Source organism: Perna viridis, chromosome 8 (assembly GCF_037379345.1).
Source record: "Perna viridis isolate PV_CMFRI_1.1 ecotype Kerala chromosome 8, ASM3737934v1, whole genome shotgun sequence".
Lineage (NCBI taxonomy): Eukaryota > Metazoa > Mollusca > Bivalvia > Mytilida > Mytilidae > Perna > Perna viridis.
Window position 1 is genome coordinate 26789951 of NC_142452.1, and position 26193 is coordinate 26816143.

Genomic DNA, 26193 nt, shown 5'->3' on the forward strand with positions numbered 1-26193 from the left:
ATAATAATAATAATAATAAGAATTAACATTTCTTAAAAATGACCTGACCTGTACAGAAACCTTGATGTGCCATTTAATGAATAAAGTATATAATGTACGCATCCGTTTCAAATCTTGTGCGCACAAGATACAAAGTTGTGCGCACCAGTTTCAAATAATTTGCGCACGAGTAACTAACTTACGCGCACGAGTTATTAAATTACGCATGAGATACGTAAATGTGCGTAAAAGTTACAAACTTGCGCACACTATAGTTACTAATATGCACGTGGTTACATGTTTGCGGTATTTCCTCTCTTTTGTACAATGCACAAGTCAACAAGTTACCTCGTAAACATTTATTATAACTCGTGCCCATGTTTGTAACTCGTGCGCACAATATTTTTAACTGGTGTGCTCAAGTAAGTAACTCGTGCGTACAAGCCAGTAACTTGTGTGCGCAAGTTAGTAACTCGTGCGCACAAGATATGAAATTCGCGTGCACAAGTTTATATCTCATGCGCGAAAGTTAGTAACTCATGCACACAAGTGAGTACAAGTTAGTTACTCGTGAGCAGAGGTTAATAATTCGTGCGCACAAGTTAGTACAACATGTAACTCGTGCAAGTTTGTACCTCTTCGTGCGTACAAGTTACATGTAGTTGCTTATAAGCAGAATGTCAAGTTAATAGTTTGTGCGGACAAGTTAGTACAACATGTAACTCATGTGTGGGTGTTAGTTACTCGTGCGAAGCAGTTTGTATCTCGTGCGCACAAAATGTAAATTATTGTCTTTGTGTATTAAATGGCAGGTCGGCGCTTCCATACTCTCTGTGATGTTTCAAGATTTTTTTTAGTTTTATATAATATCGGGTTGTATTTGTATATAAAATACTATGATATTCTGTTCATCATAGGAATACATAATTATCTATGTAAATTTATTATTGCTGTCAGCCATATGGGGTAACAAAAAAAGAAAAAAAACAAACAAACAAGTTTAACAAAACAAACAGAACAAAACAACAACAAAAACAAAAACAAATCAAAACAAACAGAACAAAACAACAACAAAAACAAAAATAAATCAAAACAAACAAAAACAAAACAAAACAAACAAAAATAAAACAAAGAAACAAACAAAAACAAACCAAAAACAGAAACAAAAGCAAAAACAAACAAAAAACTAAAACAAAAACAAAAAAATAGAACAACAGTTTTGTACATATGTATTTGCTGGCCAAACTTTATTTAATGTATACTCGAGTTTAGCCATGAGTCTAGATATACTGGCATTATAACTTTCTTTTCTGAGATGGCTATTACTATTTTTTTTAATAATTCAACATTATTCAATATGCATACTTATGTGTCATATCTCTTTTGATTTGGATTGATATATATGAAGTTATGGTGTATAATTTTTTTTGGTATTAAGACGTCATTTGCGTCTATTGGTCCGTATAATCGTAAACAAAATAAGGTCTTGATTTCGTACCAATTCGTGTATTTAGATTTGAATCAATCAGAAATTAAATTTTAAGTAATGCTCCTTATTTTTGAACAGGTTATACAAAATAAAATGGTTTGGTCCAAATTAAATTTTTTATCATCAAATATCTAAAATGTAAAGAAGAATAGTACTTCTGCATTAGATTTAGTTTCTGCATGTTTATATACTTTTATGTTTATTTCCCTGTTATATTATTATGTTTTAATTAGTGCATGCTATGTTATTTTGTGCTTGATTATGTGTATTGCTTTGTGTGTATGTGTTCTTGTGTTGTTTTATGTTTTGTTTTTGTTTTATATCTTATCTTATCTTATCTAAATTTTCAAACAAATTTTAAACTATCAGTATGATGTAAAAGAATATCAGTAATTTAAGTAGCTGTCTTTGAAAGAATCATGCAAAATCAGAAAAATGTGATACACCCTCAAAAAAGGCTACAAATATTTATTTTTGTAATTAAGTTATTTTATGGGTCTATACTATGAAATGTGTAATTATTCATTCAAATCTCCTGCTCTTAGGAGATAATCAACATTGAAAATCCAGATTCTATTGTATTTGAGTGTCATTTACAGAGTTATCTCCCTTAATTTTGAAATATACAGTGCATTCTATATAATTTTTATCTCCTAAGAACACGGGTTATATGAAAAATTGAATGTTTATTTCTGTTTACTATGGCAATTAAAACAAAATATCAAAAATGAAAATATGTAGGCTTTTAACCCATGAATCACATTTTGCATGATCCTTAGCTGGAGTGATACTTAATAGAATATCAGTAACTTAAAGCATATAATATATGATGAAATATAATGTACAGTAAAAAACATGGTTTGTTTTAAATCATAAACAAAAGATATTAGACCTCAACAATTCTACACGAATTACAAATAAATGGGCGGAAGATATTGGCATGTGCTTGTACATGGAAAAGTTGCACAAAATGATGATATATTAAATTACGCAAGAAAGTTTTTTTCATGAAATGATGTAATGAGAGAAAAATATTGGCTTTGATATGTATAATATAGGTAACATTTGCATTTATTGGACATAGAGTGTTTGACGTACTAGGTATATTTGAGTCATGACAGTGGTTTTGGTAACCTGGACAATTTTGGTGTCCTACTCATATTGTATAAAAGATGCCTACATCTTCCATAGTATTTAAACCAACCGGGTTTAATACGAGAATATCGTAGCATACAGGTAAGTTTGTCGAGATTTATTTTTACATTGAAAAAGTAACTGCATCTGTTAGTTAAGTCTTTGTCCAACTCACCGCTTTATATGACAAGGCCCATGATAAGCTCAAAACTCTTATGTTTGTATTAGTATTACCACGGAAAAACTATATATATATTCAAAAGTCACTACTGGAGGTTTTGGACCAGGGATTATCTGTTTATCGTTTTAAATTTTCTCATGCAAGTGCAGTTTATTTTATGTAATTAACTTCTAATACATGTACTTCATTCTGAATCTTGCATAGCTCCTTACATTATGACAACTTATTGGTATGAGTTACCAAAAAACATGATATTTGTTTCGATGGAAAAATATTATATAATAAACTTCATTTCTTATTCAAAATCCCTTTCCATTTCTCCTGTTATCCTTTTCATAATAGACCGGAGAAGTATCGCCTTCATATATATGTCATGTACCGTAATTTTTAACAAACAAAAAGTCAGTGAACTTTAATAATTTTTCAGGATTTATGATATATTCTGTACCAGGATTTTGTGAAATTGTAGAATAAGGTGCAACATTCCTCCAGATTTACAAAAGCTATGCTTCCAAATTTGATTGTATCAGCTTTGGCTTGTATCTCCATTACATTTTCCTACGATGTGGACACGATTAAACAGGCCTTAAAAGACGCTGTTGAAAAGAATCGAATCGCCGAAAAAAGTGGACCTATAGATCCTTATCGTCAACGTGAGTCCAAAATTATTACATCTTATACAATATCTAGTTTGGAAAAACAATTAACGTGATACAATATTTCGAAAGTCCTTTCCTCGTTTGTCTACCCCGGACTTGACTTTTTATGAGCAACTCGGCGGGTGTTTCTAGAAAACCAGAGGACGCTTATCCTACCGGTGCACCTGGTCCATGCTCCCAGTTTTTAGTGGAATCCGAGTTGCTCATTAACTTTTGTTACTTTGTATGTATGATTTTACTTACTATATGTTCTTTATTGTGTATGTCTGTTTTCTATGTTTGGTCTTTGTCCCTGGATTACATTCTTTTGATTACCGCTATAACCTTGGTTCCCTTGATTACTCTCTTCTACAAAGATTGATATACATATATGAAATCGTATATTGGACAAGTTTTTGGCATAGTTTTCAAATATGTGAATGTTCCGTCATAGTTGTCTGAAGGTTTTCAATTTTAATTCGTGCGTGCTAATAATTTTTGTGGTACATGAATGGAGAATCAGGTGAACTGTTAAACATCATCAATGTTTAGAAATTGATACTAATTGATAACGATAAAATACATTCATAACATGAAGGAATATTCCGTAGAATTCATTTGTCGTCAGCTTATATCTAGATTATATGACGGAACACATAGATAAAGATCACAACAATCATATTTTTTTATATAAACAACTGAACAATTCAGTGAATATTAAAGGAAGGAACATTATAAATGCTTCCTGTGTTTAAATTCTGGATAAATAATTTACAATGCATGTTTCTTTTCGTTTCAACTCTCGATATCTTTCAGGCTTTCTCATCGTACCTTAAATAAAATCTTTTTGATACCGCTGTAGCTATGGTTACTGTAAATTTCAATTTAAGACAAGATTCCATGTTTCAGCCTAGCCGGCATGAATAAATAAATAACGTTTTACTATGTATTTTTTTATGGAAAGCCAGAAAGGAAATCATTTTTTTCACCTCCCTTTTTTTCATTACCTTGATCATGTTGTATTAATTTTACCCTTTTTTATAGTAAGTTCTCAAGTTCTGACTGAAAGATATCTGAGTAAAGAAGGTGATCCTGAAGTCCTTGCTGTTGTTTCAAGAGCTGGTCGTATTACTTTAGATTTTACTAAACTTATACAAGAAAGGTTATTTATTCTATATATTCTTTTCTTTTTATTTTATTGGGAACCTTAATATCTGCTTTAATTCATTTTGAAAAAATCTGTACTCATTCAAGTGTACCATGGTAGGAGAATAGAGTTGAGATATTCAAAAAGTAAGAAATACTGTTAGAATGAATCATGATATTATAGTACTCATTTTTAAAAATCCATTTTAACTTTTTTCCAGGATGTTGTAAACTGATCAAGTATCATTGGCCCTTATGCATTTTTCTAGAAAGACGAAAGTCGAAATAGCTTAATTTTCTTATGATTATTAAAAGCGCCATTCTGCATTATAGGACTGGTCTACCGATATTCAGTCCATCGGTGCAGGAAGCACTAGATGTGTTAAAACCTGACATAAAAGCAGTATGTCCAGTTCTACAAAGGAAACCATGCAATGCTAGTTACCCATATAGAACCCCTGATGGTACATGTAACCATCCAGACCCTACTGTTGTAAGAGGCGCAGCGATGACACCACAGCCACGCTTCCTTGATTCACTTTATGAAGACGGAATCAGTAAGTTTTGTTTCTATTTATTATAAAACATTTGTCTTGACAATTTTGTTTCTTGTAAAAAGCTTAAACGGTTGAACAAATAACAATTATATGCTCTGAGCAGCTTAAAATTCCTATAGACATATTAGTCAACACTAACGTCAGACGCATTTCATTTCATATCATATTCGGAATTACATTTGTACATGTATGTAACAAAAGAACAGTTTTAATCGAATGTTTCAGTTATTCATACATATATATTTTTAAAACTATAGGATAGCTAACACCGTAGGGTAGATTTCAGACCCTTAAATGCTTACGTTATCTTCTTTGTATCAAGAATGGTCCGATGGAACAGTATAACGAATTCAGTTGTTAACATTCTGAGACTTACATATTAGATTGTTTAAATATAGATGCACCAAGGTCAACAGGAAAGAATGGTTATCCATTGAGCAGTCCAAGGATGATATCTAATGTTGTTTTAAGCACAACACCAGAGTTTAGGTCTCCATTTAGTGACAGATTTACAGTCACTTTAACGCACTATGGACAGTTCATAGACCACGACATCATATTTACGCCAGATGCAACAAGAGCAGATCCCTATAGTAAGTGTATGTTTATTACAACAGGTTTGTACTGTAGTTTTTTGTTGAGTAGTGTGAAAGAAAGTAGAAATTGATGACAGAAAAATAATGCTTTTGAAATTGAGATGTGCAAATTAGATAAGAACCCCACCCGAAAAATAACTGATTAAAAATGTTTAAACGCACCAATATGTCGACTTAAAAGACGTAATATAACCGAAATTAATGTATTTGTCTTAATAATCATCCAAGGAATAAAAAAAATAAAATCATTGTTATTTGTTTAACTTATAGACCCATATACTGAAGAGTTGATTGAAGATTGTGACAAGGACTGCTGTAATCATACAGAGTGAGTAACACCACAGAGATAAATACTAACGTGCAACTGCCAGTGAAGAGAAACATGACTTTATGCTTTAATTAGAAAATAATTGTTTTGTATTATCCATTTCATGAGACATTTATTTTGTATTATGGACTACAAACGCACAATTCAATCCATGTAAAATTATTCTACCCACTGTTTTACACTTTTACTGTGAAAGTGTAACGGTGAAATACATACAAGTATCAAAATTGACTAGAAACATACATTGTAAACTGGTCTGTTCAATTAAAAAATACAGATGTTAACTAAGGTGTTTATTTATATGTATTGCAGTACTGAATGTTTCCCCATCCCACTACCAGAAGGTGATAGTAATTTCCTAAACAAGTTCGGAACTAGATGTATGCACTTTGTGAGACGTGCAGCAGCAGCACTTCCTGATTGCCAGCCAGGTAACCTTAAGTTAATAATAAGGATTCGTCACGTGTAATAGCCACACTGGCGACAATGTATTCTACTTAACGAATCGGCGTTTCCATGCAATTTCCTTGGTATATTTTGAATTTCCATTATATGCTCACCTAGCATTTCAATCCAACGTGTTAACGAGATATGGTCATTACGAACAAGGAACTCCTTCCCAAAGAGATAATGTCTGAAGTATCTTACAAAATTAACTACAGAAAGTAACTCCTTTCTTGTAACACAGTACTTCCTTTCCGCTTTAGAGAGTGTTTACATGCACAGGAAATAACAACTTTGTTCAAATTATCGCCAACTTGTGAAAGCACAACCCATATTGCTCGACTGCTTGCATCAGTAACTAGTATAAAGTTTTTTTTTCATAATCCGGGCATGATAAAATCGGTGCACTGATCTATCTTTTCTTCAATTCAGGAAATGAATCTTACACCCACTAGTCAAAATAAAGGGAACTACCTTTCTCATTCAAAACATGAATGCATTTAGCTATCATTGAAAATCTTTTTATGAACCTTCTATGATAGCTACAGAGACCTAAAGACGATTTAACACACGTTACATTTGTGGGAAAAAGCCATACCTTGACAACTTCTATCTTAGAAAGATCTGTCTTTATACCCTCATTAGAAACAACATGACCCAAAAATAATACATTTTTGCACAGAATACAATTTTTAGGCTGAACTATTAAACCTGCTTCTTGTAATCGTTCAAAAATTCACTTCAAATTGGTCAATATATTTTCAAGAGACTTCCCAATTACGATTATGTCGTCCAGACTCAACATATGCCCCTCTGAAGACTTGTGATCTCCATTGATCTCTATAACGTTTGAGCAGTACCACATAATCCAAAAGGCATGACCGTAAATTGATACAAACCTTATTTGCATACAAACGCAGTCTTGTATATATCCTCTTCTTCTTACCATACTTGCCATTAACACGAACAAAGGTCAAGAGTGGAAAACCACTTATTACAAGCTAACTGATCAAGATAATCATCTAGCCTCTTTAAAGGATACCCATTCTTCGCGGGGATCAAAATATCATAATGACAGCAGCCGTACGGATAGATTTTATAAAACGTAAAAATTAAAGCATAACATATTTCTTTCAAATCTTTTACCCAGTCGTAGCAATATCAAAGATAGCATTGACAACACGTATATTAAATTACAGCTCCTTGTCATTTTTGTCCTAGATGTTTAAATCTAACCCATTTTCTAGCAAAATATTTTGGTATGGTTATTTGTATTTTATTTTACCGATTTTTATTTATAATTATTTCTTTTTGATTGGTCTTCTCTGCTACAGGTCCAAGGCAACAGCGAAATGACAGGACTTCATTTGTTGATCTCTCATCAACCTATGGGAGCTCTGAAACACGATACAACGATCTACGACAATTCACGGGTGGGCGTTTGAATGCAAGTAAAGGTGATTTATTGCCATTTGGACCAGCAGTTATTGATTGTAGATCAGGTCGCCAACGATGTTTTAGCGCAGGTGAGTGTTAAATTGAGTACCACTGCATTTTGTAAAGGAATACAAACAACTAAAGATAATGAGATAAGCTTTTAAAGTGTTGATTCATTGCCATTTGGACCAGCAGTTATTGATTGTAGATCAGGTCGCCAACGATGTTTTAGCGCAGGTGAGTGTTAAATTGAGTACCACTGCATTTTGTAAATAAATACAAACAACTAAAGATAATGAGATAAGCTTTTAAAGTGTTGATTCGTCTTATGAAGGTTAATAATCTGATTAAGATGTCGTTGGGATTATTTCAATTTTTTGGTATCGGTTAGGCAAAGCATTTTTGTTTATGTCTAAAAATACATAAAATACTCCTTGTTTTGAAGGCTGACCAAAATGTCACTAACTTTATGTTCTATGACATCGAAAAAAGTAATATCTATAGGATATCCGAGAAATTATCAAACTATCACACCCTTCAGCTCATAGATGTGTTTTTATGTCTTTCAGGTGATGATCGACATCAAGTAGTGCCACAGCTTAGCGTAATTCACATTGTCTTCCTCCGCGAACACAACCGCATAGCTGCAGAGTTACAAGAAATTAATCCGCATTGGGATGATGAGAGACTTTTTCAAGAAGCAAAGAAAATTTTAACAGGAATGCACCAACATATTGTTTACAATGAGTTTTTACCAATGTTTGTTGGACAAGAAACAGCAAGACAAAAAAATCTGCTAAGTTCGGAGAAAGGTTTAAAGAAGACTTACAATTCTAATGAAGACCCATCTACAGTAAATGAATTCGGAGTAGCTGCCTATAGAGTAGGCCATTCACTGGTTGGAAGATTTGTGAATGCATTAGACAAAAACTTTCACAAAGAAGTTCCCGGTGAAGGCGAAAAACTAAGAAAAGTTTTTCTAGACAATACTAGAATACGTGACGACGATTTTGGTCCTGACGGTATTGGTAGATGGATGGCATCTACTTGTATGAGAGAAAGAGACAGGTTTATATCTGACCAACTGCGTAACCATCTATTTGAAGATCCTGTCGTCTCCAAAGTAAACAAAGCTAGTGACGGCTTCGATTTGATATCTATTAACATCCAAAGAGCTCGTGATCACGGTAAGGAACATTATTATTTCGAGGTTAAAGCTTTTATTGTTCACATCGTCGTTTGTAGACGGTTAACGTTACTATAGTAATACCTTAAAATAGTTCAATGCTGTCAATTGAGAGCGTGTAGTATATTCGAATTTGTTATCTTGTAGACATATATACATGAAGATAAACAGGCAAGTGGCCCTATTGTCGTTTTAAAACGTCGAAAAGTCCGGTATTATGCAGTACTTTGATATGATGTAATGCATTCTTTATACCTCAGAAACCTTTTCTGCATATACAAGTTTTCCAGCATCTAGTAATATAGTTTATTTTTGGAAATAAGGTTGATTGAATGACCATGACCTGATGAAATGTCACCGGTACATCACTGGACAATAAACAATGAAAAAGAAACTTTTTACCAAATTATCTAGTCAATGCTCCCAGTATTTAGTGGAGTGCGAGTTGATCATTATATTTGTTTCTCAGAAGGTATTATTTTCGTTACTTTATGGTCTTTGTTGTGTGTGTCTGTTTTCCCTGTCTGCTCTTTGTCCATGGATTGTGTTCTTTTGATTATCGCTAGCATCTTGGTTCCCTCGATTACTTTTAGATAGCTTTTAAGTGTATTAAACGCTTTCCATTATTTCTATTCCATACAGTAGCTTATTACATATATTTTGCTTGGTTTTGATAATTAAACTTTAGGATAACACGTTTTATCAATTATATTCTTTTTTACATTGTTGCAGGAATACCAGGATACAACGCATTTAGAAAGTTTTGTGGTTTACCACCTGCTAAAGTCTTCAAAACAGGAATCTGGGGATTTGTTGACCATGATCATGAAACAGTTCAACGATTGGCAAAAGTTTACAGGTGACATAATAGATGATTTCTTTTATTTATCATTGTTCCCGTTGCTATAAAAGTAGTTACGAAAACAATTCTAATATGATGTAAAGAGTACAAGTATGTTTTGCATGTAAATGGAGTTGTTTGTCTGCAAGGAATGTTTTGCTTTATTTAAAATTAAATTCAACAACTATACAGTTTTTTCCTAGATTAATTTGGCAATCATCATATTACCAATCAGAAAATGTGACAACAAATTGTAAATTATAAAAAAAAGTTTCCAAAATAAACTTGTTCATTATGTTGGTATCTCACTTCATGAAGTGTTTCAGTATTGAAATCTTGATATCACTGAAAAATAATAATAAACCCTATTTATTCTGATTTATTTTATTGAGTGACATTTTATGTATTTTAGTCATCCTGACGACGTTGAACTGTTTGTAGGGGGTGTCTCTGAGAAACCTTCCAAAAATGGAGAAATCCTTGGTCGAACTTTCAAATGCTTAGTATCCGAACAGTTTCGAAGAATGAAGTTTGGTGATAGATTCTTCTATGAAAATGATGACAATTATGTGTCGTTTTCTGAAGGTAAGTTTAGTATTGATAATCATATATTTGCTGTAGGTAAGTTGAGTTTAATGCTGATTTGGTATGTCAAATCATGTTATGGATAGAGGAAAACACAACTGTGTTTTTGCTTATAAATAATTAACCTGGTAGTTAAAGTCAATTTGTTCTTAGAAATACTTGAATGGTATCAGAGTGTAGCACGACCATTAATTGTTTAAGTTAAATTTTTACTCGTTTTTTCTTTGGTGTTAAATGTTACTTGAGTAAATCGGTTTTTCTTTTTTTTTCAGATCAAGTTAATACAATAAAGAAACAGACATTTGCAAGCATATACTGTCGTAGTTTAGGACTCCAAAGAATTCAACCAAAGATTTTTCTGAAGTCTGGAAAATATAGGTGAAAATTATCTGTTGTTACTTAAATGCAATTTGTAGGCATTTGGATTTCAACCAATAAACCAGCTGTTTTTAAGTAACACTTCAGCTGCTGAGAATCATGCAAAATGTGATACAAGGATGGAAAGCCTGCATATTTTCATCTTTGATATTGTGTTTAAATGCTTATATAAACAGAAAATTACATGTGGCTTATCGTAAAACTTTTGTTAATAAGAGATAAAAAAAAATATACAGAATGCACTGTAGAATTTAAAATTAAGGAAGATAACTATGTAAATGACACTAAAATACAATAGAAACTATTCGATTTCCAATTTGAATTAACTCCTAAAAGCAGACAGATTGAGACCAATAATTATACACTTAATCATATAGACCTATTAAGCAGCTTAATAACAAAAATGTGTATCCTTTTGGGGGTGTATGACATTTAAAAGAATTTGCATGAGTCTTACAAGAGACTGCTGCTTAAACGCTGCAAATATACAGAGACAATTTTTGTATCGCACTACAGAATATTATCAATTTAAAAGAAAAGCGTACATTGGAATATTTAAATTTAAATAGTGTTTAAATATTTTACGAAAAAAAATCATTGTTTGAACACATTTGTATAGGTAGCCATGATCCAAATAATAAATACAATTGAATGGTAAAGGATATATCTTCTATGTTTATTTCAGTAACCGGCACAAGGAATGTAGTCAAATGCCAAAGCCAAATCTGATTTTATGGAAAGATATTAATTATAAACACAAGGTCACAACGACAAAACGATATCTCAAGAATGTCAGGTCGCTAACGAGAATAAGGACGAGAATAAATGTGGACAAGAAAATTCTCAAATGGAAGAAATAGATTACTGTAATTCTGAGAACTTCTCTGGTTTTATAGAAAAAGAATATTTAATCAAATAAACGTTTCTACATGTATATACAGGTAGTGATGCAATTCATGGGTTAGCTCAATCAAGGCTCAATTAAGTCAGCATATTTTTTATCATTACACAATGCATTTTTACTAGAATGTAACAAATTTCATTAAACACGATTCTTGAAAAATACCACAATATTCGATAATTTATCCTTGTTTTGTTCTCAGCATCATGTACATTTTTGGTATGGAAACAAAAAGCCATATCTAATACAAATCATTTTTAGTGATGTCCTTCATTATTTTTACAGTTTTAGTACTTTTTTGAAGTATTGTCCTAATTGACACCACTCGTGGTAGAAGAAACATACATACAATGAGATTGTTAAATTGATAGAAACAGTGCTAACCTCAAGAAAGTTTGTCATTTGTAAACCAAAATACAAAATATTACATGCAAGTTTGTTTATACTTGGCAGGAAACGTCAAGATGAATAATACTAAACTCTGATATACATTTACTAAAACAGACACAATATTAAAATCTGAAGTCTAAAGATCAACTCTTAAATGAATGAATACAATTTAGAGAATGACAGTAGCAGACATGGGATCACCATCTAGTTTTCTTCACAGCTGCGCGACTGACCTGCAGATAATTTTGACCAAATACAATTTCAAATGTTACATGCAACTTATGGAAGTGACGGATTCCAGCTACATAATAAAGTCAAGCAAGAGTGCTTCCGGTGGTTAGAACATGTTTGTTAAACGCAAAACATGTTCAAACATCACACAAACAACCCTTAAATGGACCAAAAGGTCGCAAAACTTGTTTGAAATAAATTAAAAAGCTAAAGGTAACATCAGGTAAAGAGGAAGTAAGAACTAAGAAACATTTCTGTAAATACCAAAGGGAAAGTAAATCTTATGCCAAAGCCAAAACTGGTTTTATGGGAAAAATTAGGATACCACAAGTATATTAAAACCAAAAATTAAGTGGACTAAATAGATGACAAGTACATAAGAAAAAAAAACTCTCTTAACTTGTAGTCGCATGTCGTTATAAAGAAAGAATTGCAAGGTATACAACTTGCATCATTTACTTTTTATCAGATTTTCATTAATTCCAAATCTTCAGGATAAAATGTCTCAATTAAACATCGAATTCCTTCCATAGAATACGTCAACATACAGACAGAAAGAGAAACCCAGTTAAGGAACACCCACAGTTACTGAAAGCCAGTACAAAACATAAAACTTGACGAAACCTGCTAAACTACCAGTATTAGAAATAAGCATTATAAGCATTAGAAGACCGAGACCATACATTTCACACCGAATGAATTATATTCACAACTACTAAATAGAAGTCAAGTTAGTTTTCTCTAGTGACTGTGTATGTGATATCCGTTTGGTGAGTGTTGTCTGTTTGCCAAACAATGTTGTCCATGACACTTCATGGTAAATGTACTGAATATTGCAACAATTTAAAAAATGTAACAAAAGACCAAGTACATTTACCGTTTTAAAATAACATGTTACTATTAAGTACGGGTCTGTCTAACAGAGATGATTTATCATATCTCCAGATGTCCAATGAAACTGTTCAAACTCATCTGTTGAGCCCCCCCCCCCCCTCTAAAAGAAAACTCTTCATGCGTTTATTTTCTTCGATCTGCTATATGTAGAGAAATAATTGTTGACTGATTGTAGTGTACAAATTCTTGCGGGAAATTGTCCCGTACTTTTCCATAGATGATGTTACCAAACTCTAAGTGTTCATAACTCCAGTGCTTAACTTTCTAAGGCATCTCATTGACTAAAACAGTTTCCTTGAGACCTACAGAAGGATTTCCAATCAAACGAATTTTGAGATAAAGATATTATGCATATATCACTATTTATAGGCCTTTGTCTTAAAACGCGTCCAATGAAACCAAACGTTTGATTCGTGTTTTTTATTCTGTATAATATCATACAGTCACCATTTCACCATTTCATCATTCCATTATTCCTTCCACAGCTGTAGATTGGGCTTCGGTAAAGAGTCACATCGAACAAGTGGGTTCCTATAATAGAATTCATATCACACAATCAGAGCTCATATTGTCTCGATTCTGATACCCTATTCTCCAGCGTTCATTACAAGCAATTAAGTGAGAATTACGTTTGTTCAGTGTAACATTCTGGTGGACCATTGTTTGAATTTCTCTAGAAAATCGTTTCTAGATGATATAATACACTTTACCATAATTCTTTAAGGAATATACTAAACATTATAATCATAATTCTAGCTAATGTTGCAAATGAAGCTAAAATTTGGATACAAGGTGCAGCTAAAAAATACTTCCGGCTTTGTGATCTATTATACTAATGAAAATTGCAAAAATTATCGTTGATTACAAAAGAGGAAAATGTGCAAATAGAGTTTTTTTGGTATAGTGCAAGAGTAAATAAATCTTGCATAAAATTTACATTACAAAAAAAAATGTCTCCTTGCTTGAAAACCAACTTTCAAGAGTTTGGTACAGACAGATTGTAAAAAAAATACTTACTGAAGACTAATTTTTTCAAAAACATTTTTCTGTATATATTCGATACCAAGACTTCTGCAGTAAATACCGGCAAACGTCTGACGTTTAATGTCATTTACTTGATCTGAAGTGTACAATCTAAACATGTATCACATGCATCATCATTTTTCCCCCTTATGATATAGGTCAAAAACTATATTTGTAAAAATAATCGCAAATTTGACAATTCAAACATCGTTGGGAATTTTTCAGACCCTTATATATATATATATATATATATATATATATATAGAGAGAGAGAGAGAGAGAGAGAGAGAGAGAGAGAGAGAGAGAGAGAGAATATCTGTTTAAAAGGCCAGTGGAAGTCGAGGAATTCATTGAATTGATTAACCTGTCTCCTCAATTTAAGTCAGTTAGATTTGGTCCATTTCGTTCCAATGTATAGCATATCCATTCAGTTGTCCTTTTATCAGAATTATCCAAAATACATGGCTCCCACGCTAATATCAATCTGTTTTCGTAGCGGAGTCTGAATACCCTTTTCGTTTATATGTATTAATTTATAATATGTTTATATGCTCGTTCAATATTAATAAGTATAATTGTACATTTAATTTAATTCTGTATCAATATTCTATGTTTATGAATTTTTATCGATGAAGAAATAAAGACAATAATGAATATAACTTCATAGAGTCAACTGGAATAGAAACAATACAATTCGAATAAGTTTAAAACTACAATTATATTGCACGTACCGAGTGTGAACCCAGTGTCAGGAAATGGATTTTCATAAAAGAAACGATCGCCTTCTTTATACTTCCTGAACTGGTTTGCAATAATGCAACTGAATGTAGGACCAAGGATTCCACTAAAGTATGGAAAAGGGTACTGTGGTTTTTCAGAAATGCCACCGACAAACAAATCAACATCATCTGGATGGCTGAGGAAAACAAAAAATGGTAATAATGGTTAACACTAAGACATATTTAATCTAATTTTTAAAGATTGACCTATTAAAATTGGACATTACAGCAAAAGCTTTGCAATGGTTTAAAAAAATGCACCTGCGCATTGCTAAAAATGATGGATGTAGTCAGTCTTTGTGGTTTATAACTGAACACTATTATTCCTACTTAGAACTACGTACATCTATCAATTACTATAATCTTCACCATCATGTATTTTCCACACAATACCTTACCATGCACTTTTTTTTTCGTTTTGCTTTTTGCTTTCAAAATTTTAAGAACATTGTGGACGTAACTTTCCGTTGTTTTTAAAAAGTTTTAAATGTTAGGCTAGCAATGTAGATTTCATTAAATTATTTCTGTTTTCTAGTGTCATTTCCGATTCCGATGGAAATTCTATTTTATTGTAATGATGAACTGCAAAACTACCTCGAAAAAAAAATACAATGTGAAAACATTTATTTCCTGAAAAGTGCATCCTTAGATATATCCGTTTGTTTCAAAAATGAAGTGTAACGGTTCAAATAACATACTCGTAGACCTGCTTAAGCTTTTTGACGGTCTGGCTGTCATGATCCCTGAATCCCCAAAACCCGTTGTCAAATACATATGCTGGTTGTAAACCACACCACTTCCTATATTCATTGTAGCCAGGGATTCCTATGAAAATTTGATCAATTGTATTTTCTTGCACAATGAATGTACACTAATGCAAAAAAAAAAAAAAAAAAAAAAAAAAAAAAAAAAAAAAAAACTGTGCACACCTTCTGAGTTTAATCATTTCAAGACAGAAATGATTGAGAATCCAGAAAATAAACCTTATCGAAAAAGATAGTTGGTGAAAAAAAGATCACAAATCTGATCTTAAAAAAGCTTACAATTTGCATATCTGGTTGTAATTATGATTTCCGACGGAAACGTTTGATCACCATTTTGTGGAGAGTTAACATTACGAACTTTACAATAAAATCTACTTTTTTCGTTTGAAGATAAAAAAGTGGGTTTTTGAATCTCAGAAATTATAGAAATTCATCTATAGCAATACCTTGACAAATATCTTCAATTGTAAGGATTATGTACGCATTTGAAGTTTTGTTACTATTGCATTTAACCGGCACTGTACAGTTTCTTTTTTCCATTAGTATATATATGAAGTTTTATGAGATTTCCATGTGGTTTAGGCCATTTCAAGCTGTCGGGTTTGCCGATGGATGCTGATGGAGTACAGGTAGTTCGGAGGCCATGAATCTTATTTCGATGTATTAATAACCCTGTTTTTGTTTTCATGGATTGATATGTTCTTATAAAGACTCATCATAAAAAAAACATATTCTTCAATAAATAAATTTTAAGGAAAGGTCTCGGTATCATAAATTATTTTGTATGTGCCTGGTCCTACTATACTAATAAAGATATTTAAATAATACAAAGCAATTATTGAAAAAATGCTAGGTCATTCCATTCGTTTTATCATTAAAAAGTAAACGTAGGGTACATAAGTTAAGTTCTATCAAAATTCAGGCAGGAAGCTTATCACAATACTTATCTTCAGATAACAAAAAAACTGTTTAAACACATTTGTTACGTCCTAAAACAACTCCCTTGCGTTTGTTTCCTTGGAGCTGCGATGAATCGTTAAAGATACTGACGCGAAATTTTCCCGTAGTTTTCTATAGCAGAACGTAACCAAACTTTAAGTGTTGATATTTTAAGTGTCAAACTGTCATTTATGCTCTTATTGACGGAAAACAGTTTCAATGAAGCAAAACGAGAATTTTGGATTTAAAAATGCATAAATCCTATAAATCTGTTTAAGGCAGACCTATACTACATGTAAAATGATTAAAGATATCTTACTTGATAACAAAGCAATTTTGCTATCAAAATTATAATTTGTGAGCATAAAACTTAGGTTATGTGAACACTATTAAAATATAAGATTTGTAAATCGAGATTAACACATGGGCTTTTTATTATTATTTATTTTTTTTGCACAAATTCCATAACCGTGTAAAATACCGTGTTTTATTTCCAAAACTATTCCTGCGAAGCCCGTACATACTCATTCTAATGACATTTTTCCTGATAGAAAGAATCTGCCCTTTAAAATGTCACTACATTGCAAACTAAGGCATTTCTAGAAAGGTGCTTAGATTCACCAACATATTTTTATCCCAAGTCAGTAATGTGTACGATTGTAATAGCAAACAACACAACGCCTAAAGATGTAATCACCAACAGAAATAATCTTTAAAACATAAATATTATTATTATGTAAGAATTCAACGATAAATCTGTCGTGACATCTAATTTAGAATACTTATTTCTAATGATTATTGTTAAAATATTCTTACCGTGATCCCGACCACGATGTATATTAAAAGCTGCCAAATCAAATCCGTCACTTTTTCCACCATTACTTTCTGTAGTCGTCACATTCTCGAACAAGTGATTTCTAAGTTGTTCGGATATAAATCTGTCAGATTTTCTCATCGATGTCTTCGCCATCCACCTTCCTATTCCCTCTGGACCAAAGTCTTTATCTCTAATTTTACCATTATCAAAAAAATCGTGCTTCAAAAGGTCACCGTTTTGAAGAACAGGCTGGGAGTTTTGGTTTAATGCATTAACGAACCGGCCTACTAGAGAATGGCCAAATCTATAAGCTGCAACGCCAAATTCATTCATTGTGGAAGGGTCAACATTAGAATTATATATGTTTCTGTGACCATAGTTTGAGCTCATTAAACCAAACCAATAGGAATGAAAATATCCCAGTATCGCAGGCAAGTACTCGTTGTAGACGATATGCTGGTAGATGCCTGTCAAAATTTTCTTTGTTTCTTGAAATAACTTTTCGTCGTCCCAATTGTTATTTTGTTCCAATTCACCAGCTATTCGATTGTGCTCGCGTAGAAAATTTACATGGATGACGGTTAACATTGGAATTTCTTGATGTCTGTCGTCACCTAAAAAAACAATATTTTTTTCCTGAATGCCAGATACAATCAATTGCAAGCGTATCAAGTCTACAAGTGAGAAAGAACTTTTTAAACAGAGTATAATGCTAGTAATTTTCCACCAGGAATAGGTAAACTCATTGATAAAATATTTTTATCATACTACAACTACAAATAAACGAGTAAAGTACCAGTTATATAAGTAATAAAAACTTATTCTCGATACACTCGCTTTAGAGTTTCTAAGTCGCGATTTGAACCTTTAGTATTTTTAATGTGCGAGCTGCTAATCCAATGGAAGATTTACTCTAGTGTTGTGCTTATTGTCGTTAGAAGCTACATGATCTCTATGTTCTTTCATTTGCTCTTTTTTTTCTTTCTGGTTTCTGTTAGTGTTTAAATTTTGACATATGTAATATGTAATACACTACCGACCAGAATTAAAACACTGTTGTACTGTCGACTTGCAATCGTCTACCTTTGGCCCGAATGGTAGAAGGTCTCCTTTACTTGCGTTCAAACGTCCACCTTAAAAAAACATTTTAGAAAAACAATTCTTCATCATTTTACTTATCGTTACATATTAAAAACTATTGCCAAAACATTAAAGAGAAAGTTATACCTTGGTGATACAAATTGTTCATGAGGCAGGGGTATGAGGCTTAAAATAGCTTCTACATGAGGTTTATTTCTACTGTCCTGAATGTGCTTGCATTTAAGTATCAGTCCAAATAATATTCAGAAACAGCCAATGGTAAAGTTATTCATGGTGTTGAAAAACCAACAGAGCAAACGATGGTTTTTTAGTCTACATATGCTATATATTATATAATAATAATCATTTCAGTATTCCGATCTATACTTTTGAGAAAATAATAAATTTATCTCACACTAGAATCTACCAAATGGAACCAAATCAAGAACAATAACTCTTGCAAAGTGCCGATTTCATGTAAATCTATGTAATTTATATCTCAAAAGCGCAACAACCATGAAAAACTAAGACTTCTTGTGATCAGTTACGTTTTCTGAAAAAAAAATTAATTCGGTGGGTTTTTGACATGCATGAATCATCTTCTGCTTGTTTTTCAAAGAAAGACTAGTAGTCTTTTGTAAAAATCATGGCCGGAAATCATGGTATTTCAGCTCTTCCATTGTGAGATAATAGGGAACATCTAAAAATATGCATAGAAACAAGACGGCAGATAAAAAATACGTTCAGTGCAAACTTCTCGTAGAAAAAAATAGATATGGAATTTTTTTTCAATCTCGGAGGTAAGAACAAGAAATAATTGTACGAGAGTTGTAGTACAGAACGACATGAATAAAACGGCGAATTTCTTAAAGGAACTTATGAGTAAGTAAAACAAATCTTTAAAAAACTGCAAACAGGCTGAGGTGAATTCGAGTATAGGAATGATTTTGGCTGTTATAGCCCCTACCAATGAAGTAACGATACAGAAAAACTGACATGAACATTTAAACCGTTAATCTTTCATATTTTTTTATTACCGTTTTGTTCACGGAGGTCGTCGATTCGACGTTTGCTGCTTCCGTAAGTAGATGACAGGTCAACAAAAGAAGTTCTGTCATTACGTTGTTCTCGTATTCCTGAAACAAAATTTCAAACAAGACTAATCAGAATGATTACTTTTATCTGCAACGAGTATTCATTAAATTAAAACAAATCAAAACAGTAGTTGAATAATTTTCTTATTTGCATTCAATTTTAATACATTGTTACTAGTCACGACAACGCTATATTTATTCAGTTCAATTGTATTTTCGAGTGAAACTACTTGTACATTAATGAAAATAGAATCCATGTCTTCCAGTTTAAAAGTCGACTGTTTTTACAAATAAAATTTGAGAGGCGGAACTACTTTGGACTATCGTCATTTATTTCTATATATACTCCATGAATTTTCAAACTATTGTTGTCACGAAAGCATCATTTCTTTTTTTGAACGACACCATGAATGTTTTCATGATCAATCGATCTTCTGTCGAATTGTACAATGGGAAAATCGTTGACCTTATTTCACACATTTTTGCATTTAGAGCACGCTTTCCGTTGTAGTATCATTTTTTTAAAATTGCACCGAAATGACGATTGTCCTTCTTGTTTTTATCATATTCATTGAGTACAAATATTTTTCACATACTAATTTAATTAATCATAGATATTCATTATAAAATATATTGAAAAAAACCCTAAGGCTTCTATTTGATTTTATTAAGATATACATGTATATTCATGTAACAATATATTGTTTCCTACAAAACAACGGTGTTTTAGCTAATTAGTTTACCATCAGTGCACAATATATCTCCATGCATGGGACTTCGTCTTACAAAGTGTAAACAGCTTGACTTAAATTCGTTTTGGAAGTTGTCATCACCTTCAGGTAAGGGAATTGGAAAACATTCAGGACTACAAACGAATACACATGATATTAGAAAGCGTTTTCTGTTTGCGTTTGGAAAAATTATTTAAGTCAAACCAATATCCTTTATATTAAATAAAGAATACTCATATATATCAAGCTACATTCAATGATTGCAAACATGTTGTGCTTTCTTTTCAGCGAGTTCTAAACATGTGCAAACAAATAAGACGTGTGCTTTGCCATTGAATTATTTAAATAAATCATCTACAGATGACTGACCACTTTTTATAATATACACCGAATGTTTTTTCACCACATTCTAGTATGAACTTTCCTTTCATCTGTGGCACCATCCCTTCAGCACCTGCGTATGGAGTGTTCATATCACAACGCCAGAGCGTACCGAAACTACGCAGACTTTTTGTATCTCGCTAGAATTCTAACAAATAGGCTTCTGGAACAGGGTTATGTTGCTACAAGATTAAAGTTATCACTACAGAATTTTTATGGTCGTCATCATGAACTCGTGGATCGTTTCGGTGTTTCCATCTGAGCCATGAAAACTGATCAACGTGTCACAGTTTTCCTTTCCTATTTCGTCTTATCCGGACTTGACTTTTTATGAGCAACTCGGCGGGTGTTTCTAGACAAGCAGAGGACGCTTACCCTACCGGTGCGCCTGGTCCATGCTCCCAGTTTTCTTGGCCTCATAGACCGTCGACATACAAAAATAATTATATGCACGATTACAAACCATTTTCACACTATACCAACGGAACGTCTATAGGGTTTGTAAGTCTCGTTCTAGTTTCAGTTTTCCTCCCGGAATTTTAGATGTAGAACGTATTGAAATCCAAAGGCCGGTCTGCATTTTATTATTCACTTCCGGGAAATGAAAACGCTGCATCACTATGCAAAATCTTCTATTTCTATGCTTTTCTTAACATATTTATTCAGTAGAACTAGATATTTGTCATTTGTTATCAGTATTTTTTCACAAAAAATATATTTTGCTTTTAACAATGACCTCAATGCTATGTTAAGGACGAATATCTATGCATTTGAAAGGGAGATGACCGATTCTCATGAAATCACGGAGTCACGTGACGAGACTTACATACCCTATTCAATATTCAGGTACGAGACCACAATTATCTGCCCTAAGCTTTTCCTTGTATAAGAGGAATAATGAAATTATTTCAATAGATGTGTTGAAATGAGAAATTTGACATTTAGGTTGTGATTTGGTGAGGTCAAAAAAGGTCAAGTTTGTGACATCCGGAAGCCATTTTGGGTCATTTTTAGGGTATCTCTGAGTTTGTGCATATAAATTGAAAAAATAATGATAATTTTTTTTATATTTTTATATAAGTTGTTGGAAGGTTCAAATTAACATACCTGAAAATCTGATTTGAATTGCGCCGGTGGAATTTTTTTAAATTACAGAAAGGCTATAGAGAAGATAGTGGGAAAATTAATTGTGGTTTCGTGCCTTCAGTGTGAAACATTTGCACCAGCATATTGTACTAGGTTAAACTGGTTCTACTATATAATAATAAATAATCAACTGTATATGACTGAATACGTGTCGACAAAGTCAAATCAATATTACATACAATATTATAATATGAATTCGTCTTTCAGATGAAACTTACTGTGTTTGACCTGGATCGATACAATTTTCATCACAATTTTCAATTTTACCCAAGTAAATATCTCCTGCGAAAATAAAATAAAAGGCCATTTAATTAATATTACTAAATTGTAAATTTTAATAATACATCGTTACGACTTATTTGTTTCATTTGTTGATGTTTTTGACCATTTACTATCTCCACAATAATGTGTACGTGTTACAATGTAAATGTATTTGTGGTTCCTTGGAAACATTTCATAAGGGCCTAAACATGCTAAATTCGCCCGATAAATTTAAATAAGATGTTATCAACCCAACAATAGTTTTATCTGAATATTTCGAACAAAGAAGAAACATGGAAAGTGAGATTGAATGATCCGAATTGATGCTTTTCATACTTGAAATGAGATAAATAGATCTGGATCTTACTGTGAGTATATTTTTATATTGTAAACATTTCAAAAGCAGCAACAATTTTATCTAGATAAGCTTATGTAAGTATTTGTCAATCGTTTGATTAATATTCAACATTGCATAACTTACCATTTTCGCCTATCTTTGGAATTCCCGAATTTGGAGTGAAAATTATATCATGATCTACAAACTGGGCGAAGTGAACCAAAGTTAATGTAAATCTGTTACTCTTCGGGGATCTGTTGTTCCGTGCTGTACTTAATACAACATTAGATATTAGTCGTGGGCTTTTCAGGAACCGGCCTGGTATTTTACTCTTCGATCTTGGAGTTCCTAAAATAATTTCAATCTTAAAGTTTTCGACTGATTGATAAAATCTACCTTAGATGACACACTTGTGCTAAAATTTGTTTTAAAATTTGTGATAAAAATTGTATTTTGAAAACATTCATAAAATGTCTTTGATAAAAGATTTATTAAATATTTCCTTTCCTATATTGATCACTTTTTTTCAAAAACTTGGCACCATTTATTTTTAAGCAATACATTGCAACGGATAATTTATCATTGTTTTATTTCCTTTTGAAAAGCAATCTGTATATTTTGTAATTGCGTTATACGTAATAGACGATGAAGAAATGTATATACTTTTCGTTTATTAAGGAGGTATAAGTAAACAACTTGATTCATTTTTACTAAATGAAGAATGTAAAAACAGAACAAACTTCAAAAGAAAGTAACCAGTATTCATCATATTTACCCTTTCCATCGTCGTATGCATTCGGCAAGATTCGTGGCTGGGCAATAATTGACGCACCCTTCGTGACGGTTTCGTCCGGGTTATTGCACGTTCCATCTGGAACTCTATATGGATACCCTGGTTTACAACTATCCCTTGGTACTGGTGGACAATTTGCTATCAGCACATTTCTTAATCCAGCCAAAGATGATTCACGTTCTGGAGAACCGGCAACCCTTTTAGAAAACATACATGTATCAGATAATATAACTTTACTATAAATTAATGCAAAATATAAAACAAAAAGTAACATACACATATTTAAGTAATTTTTATGTAAATAAATTCCGATCGATCGAGTAAGTGGATCTTGATATTTATGTAAACTTTCATCTGGTACAATTTTTTTCTCTATCAAACCAACTATGTAGTGTGGTTCATTAGTCCTCCGACCAAAATATGATTGTTCTATTCTATATCCTTTATTGAGCTACAGCTATGATAATATATGAACACATTTTGCATGCAGAATAAAACATCAAAGTCAATATAACTGTTTTAATTGTCCAGTATTTCACTTTAATCATCAAGTTCATTTCTTATAATTTTAATTTGTTGTTTTATCTGCAAACATCCTTTACTACTTTCGTCTTTGTTACATATTGTATAAACACATTAAATATTGTTACCCCGAGTTTTCTTAGCAAAACAACCAACAGTGTTAAAGTACCCGATACCGGCTGGTAATCGCCGTGCAAGATTTTGTGAGAAAAGACCAGCTCTGATTGCTTGTCCAGCTGCCCTTGGGTCCTCTGTCTGTCCACTGAATAAATCAAGTTTATCCTTTGGTGTGTCTCCTGATGGAACTTCAGATTGTGGGGATACAGCACCTACAGGTCCTGCTGAACCAACAGAACCTGGTGGTAGAGCTATACAACAAAAGGAATATTGTCATAAAACTAGTTTCAGCGAACTCCACGGTACGTTGTTGAAAATTTTAGGAATACATTGATACACAAAACCTTAAAAAAAACAAACATTCGGAATTCTCATAAAACTTGTTCACTATATATATATATATTGATAGTGGAAAAAAAACTTCAGTGCCCCTTTTATGTGGGGGAATTAGAAATACTCACGCGCCGACCGTGCAGGTGAAGACAAATTCCGTCTTGTGTCTTCAGCAGCATCATTAACGGCTTGGCTAATTAAGTCGGCTAGATTACCATTCTGGCCTTCAATTATGTAAATAACTGCACAAAATAGGAATATTGCTTCCAATATCAAATGCATGGTCTAAAAAAATAAGTTTTGATATTTGTAATGATTGCGAAGATGCATTATCGACTTTTTTTGTTAAAACAAAATATATATATATATATATATATATATATTCAAGTCTAAACTACACCCCAACTCTAGAATGATGCGAGGTTGCGATGCAAATTTGGTCCTTCCCTCAGCGGGATTCGAACCCCTTCTCTTCTCTGACATCTATGGCAACACCGCCTGCACTAAGTCCAGCGCTTTAGTCCACTCGGCCAACTTGACTATATAAAAATATAGCTTTCGTTATCATTCGTTATACATATTTTATTCCAATTCCATGCCATGTGCAATGATACGCAAATCCGTGTTGCTTCAAAATTTAGATTTTTTTTGTTTTGTTGCATCGTGAACATTCTAATATGAAACAGATGAAATCTAAAACACTCCAGAAACAAAGATTGTTTATGCCCCACATTAGTATCGGAACTTCACGGTCAAATCGAATCTTGGCCTGACATTTCAAATATCCCGTTGTGATGTCATGATTTTACAATAAAAATTCTGGTGCCAGAAACCATATTTTCCGCCATATTGCAGTTTTTGTCATGGCTAAGTGTATACCACAACCTTATGTTAACCTCCATTCAATCATTTTTGAACTTTTCTCCCATTTAGCTCACGTCGGGGCCATAAAATGAGACAGAAGAAATCTTCATCGTTCCCGAAGATAAATAATTAGACAAGTGAAAACTGAAATGCTCAAAAAAAGGTTCATACCCATAATTAATCATCAAAAACAACATTCCATTTTTACACCATATATAATTACGACCTTAAATAATGATCAATGTTCATACGTTTGAGCCTGAAATTTTACTTGTATCAGTCACGCACTCACTAATGATAATTTCGATTTACGCATCATACACAATTCGTAGATGAGCGCATTGAAATTACGGTAAAATGTTTATATATCCTAGATATAATGCATCCAAAAGAACACGGCAATAAGAAAGAAACACGGTGATGAAAAAAGAATATAAAATGCTACTTTGATGGTTTGTTGCATATCGTGTTTATTTTTCTTAGCAGGTTAAAAAAAATAAACAGATTAAAAAAGAAAAACTAACTTACCTAAACATATAACGTTTCTGTCCTCTAACATAACATAAAGTAGTGCGATTCAAACGGTGCTAATTCTCTTTTTATCTCATTCCGTTAATATGCGTACAATGAACTGCTTTGGTAAATGGGACTATAGAAGTCAAAAGGCTACGACGGGGGTTTAAAAGTACTTAATCTTCCATCCAATCGGTTGTTTCTATAATGCTACAGAAAAAAAAAACGCAGCATAATTTCCCTAACCAAACGTAAGTCTTCTGAATTCAGAAAGTTTTCGTAAATACTTTAAAAATCCATCAAGTTCCCCTTATTTTTTCTTTGATTTCGTCTATGTTTAGAATATAAATCTGTGTACAAATGT

General features: G+C 32.4%; 2 protein-coding genes across 2 annotated transcripts; one reads left to right on the top strand and one right to left on the bottom strand.

The window, feature by feature from the left end:
• Window positions 1-3288: 3288 nt before the first annotated feature.
• LOC148610032 (salivary peroxidase/catechol oxidase-like) lies at window positions 3289-11033 on the top strand. The gene is made up of 11 exons (XM_088543173.1): window positions 3289-3436; window positions 4466-4583; window positions 4901-5124; window positions 5523-5717; window positions 5991-6048; window positions 6361-6479; window positions 7827-8018; window positions 8499-9116; window positions 9848-9974; window positions 10369-10541; window positions 10814-11033. The coding sequence occupies exons 1-11, from the start codon at window positions 3289-3291 to the stop codon at window positions 10921-10923; spliced, it is 2082 nt and encodes a 693-aa protein (XP_088399299.1). The 3' UTR covers window positions 10924-11033.
• Window positions 11034-13740: 2707 nt separating this feature from the next.
• LOC148610033 (peroxidase-like protein) lies at window positions 13741-25948 on the bottom strand. Its single transcript, XM_088541932.1, has 14 exons — window positions 25845-25948; window positions 24581-24737; window positions 24172-24370; window positions 23463-23677; window positions 22832-23035; window positions 22308-22371; window positions 20575-20696; window positions 19775-19873; window positions 18698-18790; window positions 17657-18271; window positions 15836-15962; window positions 15090-15274; window positions 14353-14455; window positions 13741-13866 (listed from the first exon to the last, which is right to left on the bottom strand). Exons 2-14 carry the CDS (start codon window positions 24732-24734, stop codon window positions 13806-13808), a joined length of 2241 nt encoding a protein of 746 aa, XP_088398058.1. The 5' UTR covers window positions 24735-24737; window positions 25845-25948; the 3' UTR covers window positions 13741-13805.
• Between the last annotated feature and the right edge of the window lie 245 nt (window positions 25949-26193).

Excerpts from the sequence above, each read along its gene's own strand:
- LOC148610032 (XM_088543173.1), top strand. The coding sequence starts at position 3,289 with ATGCTTCCAAATTTGATTGTATCAGCTTTGGCTTGTATCTCCATTACA. Across the intron at positions 9,117-9,847 it reads CCAAAGAGCTCGTGATCACG|GAATACCAGGATACAACGCA; the intron begins GTAAGGAACATT and ends ACATTGTTGCAG. Across the intron at positions 9,975-10,368 it reads CGATTGGCAAAAGTTTACAG|TCATCCTGACGACGTTGAAC; the intron begins GTGACATAATAG and ends TATGTATTTTAG.
- LOC148610033 (XM_088541932.1), bottom strand. The coding sequence starts at position 24,734 with ATGCATTTGATATTGGAAGCAATATTCCTATTTTGTGCAGTTATTTAC. Across the intron at positions 19,874-20,574 it reads AGATATATTGTGCACTGATG|GAATACGAGAACAACGTAAT; the intron begins GTAAACTAATTA and ends ATTTTGTTTCAG. Across the intron at positions 18,272-18,697 it reads ACAACAGTGTTTTAATTCTG|GTGACGACAGACATCAAGAA; the intron begins GTCGGTAGTGTA and ends TTGTTTTTTTAG.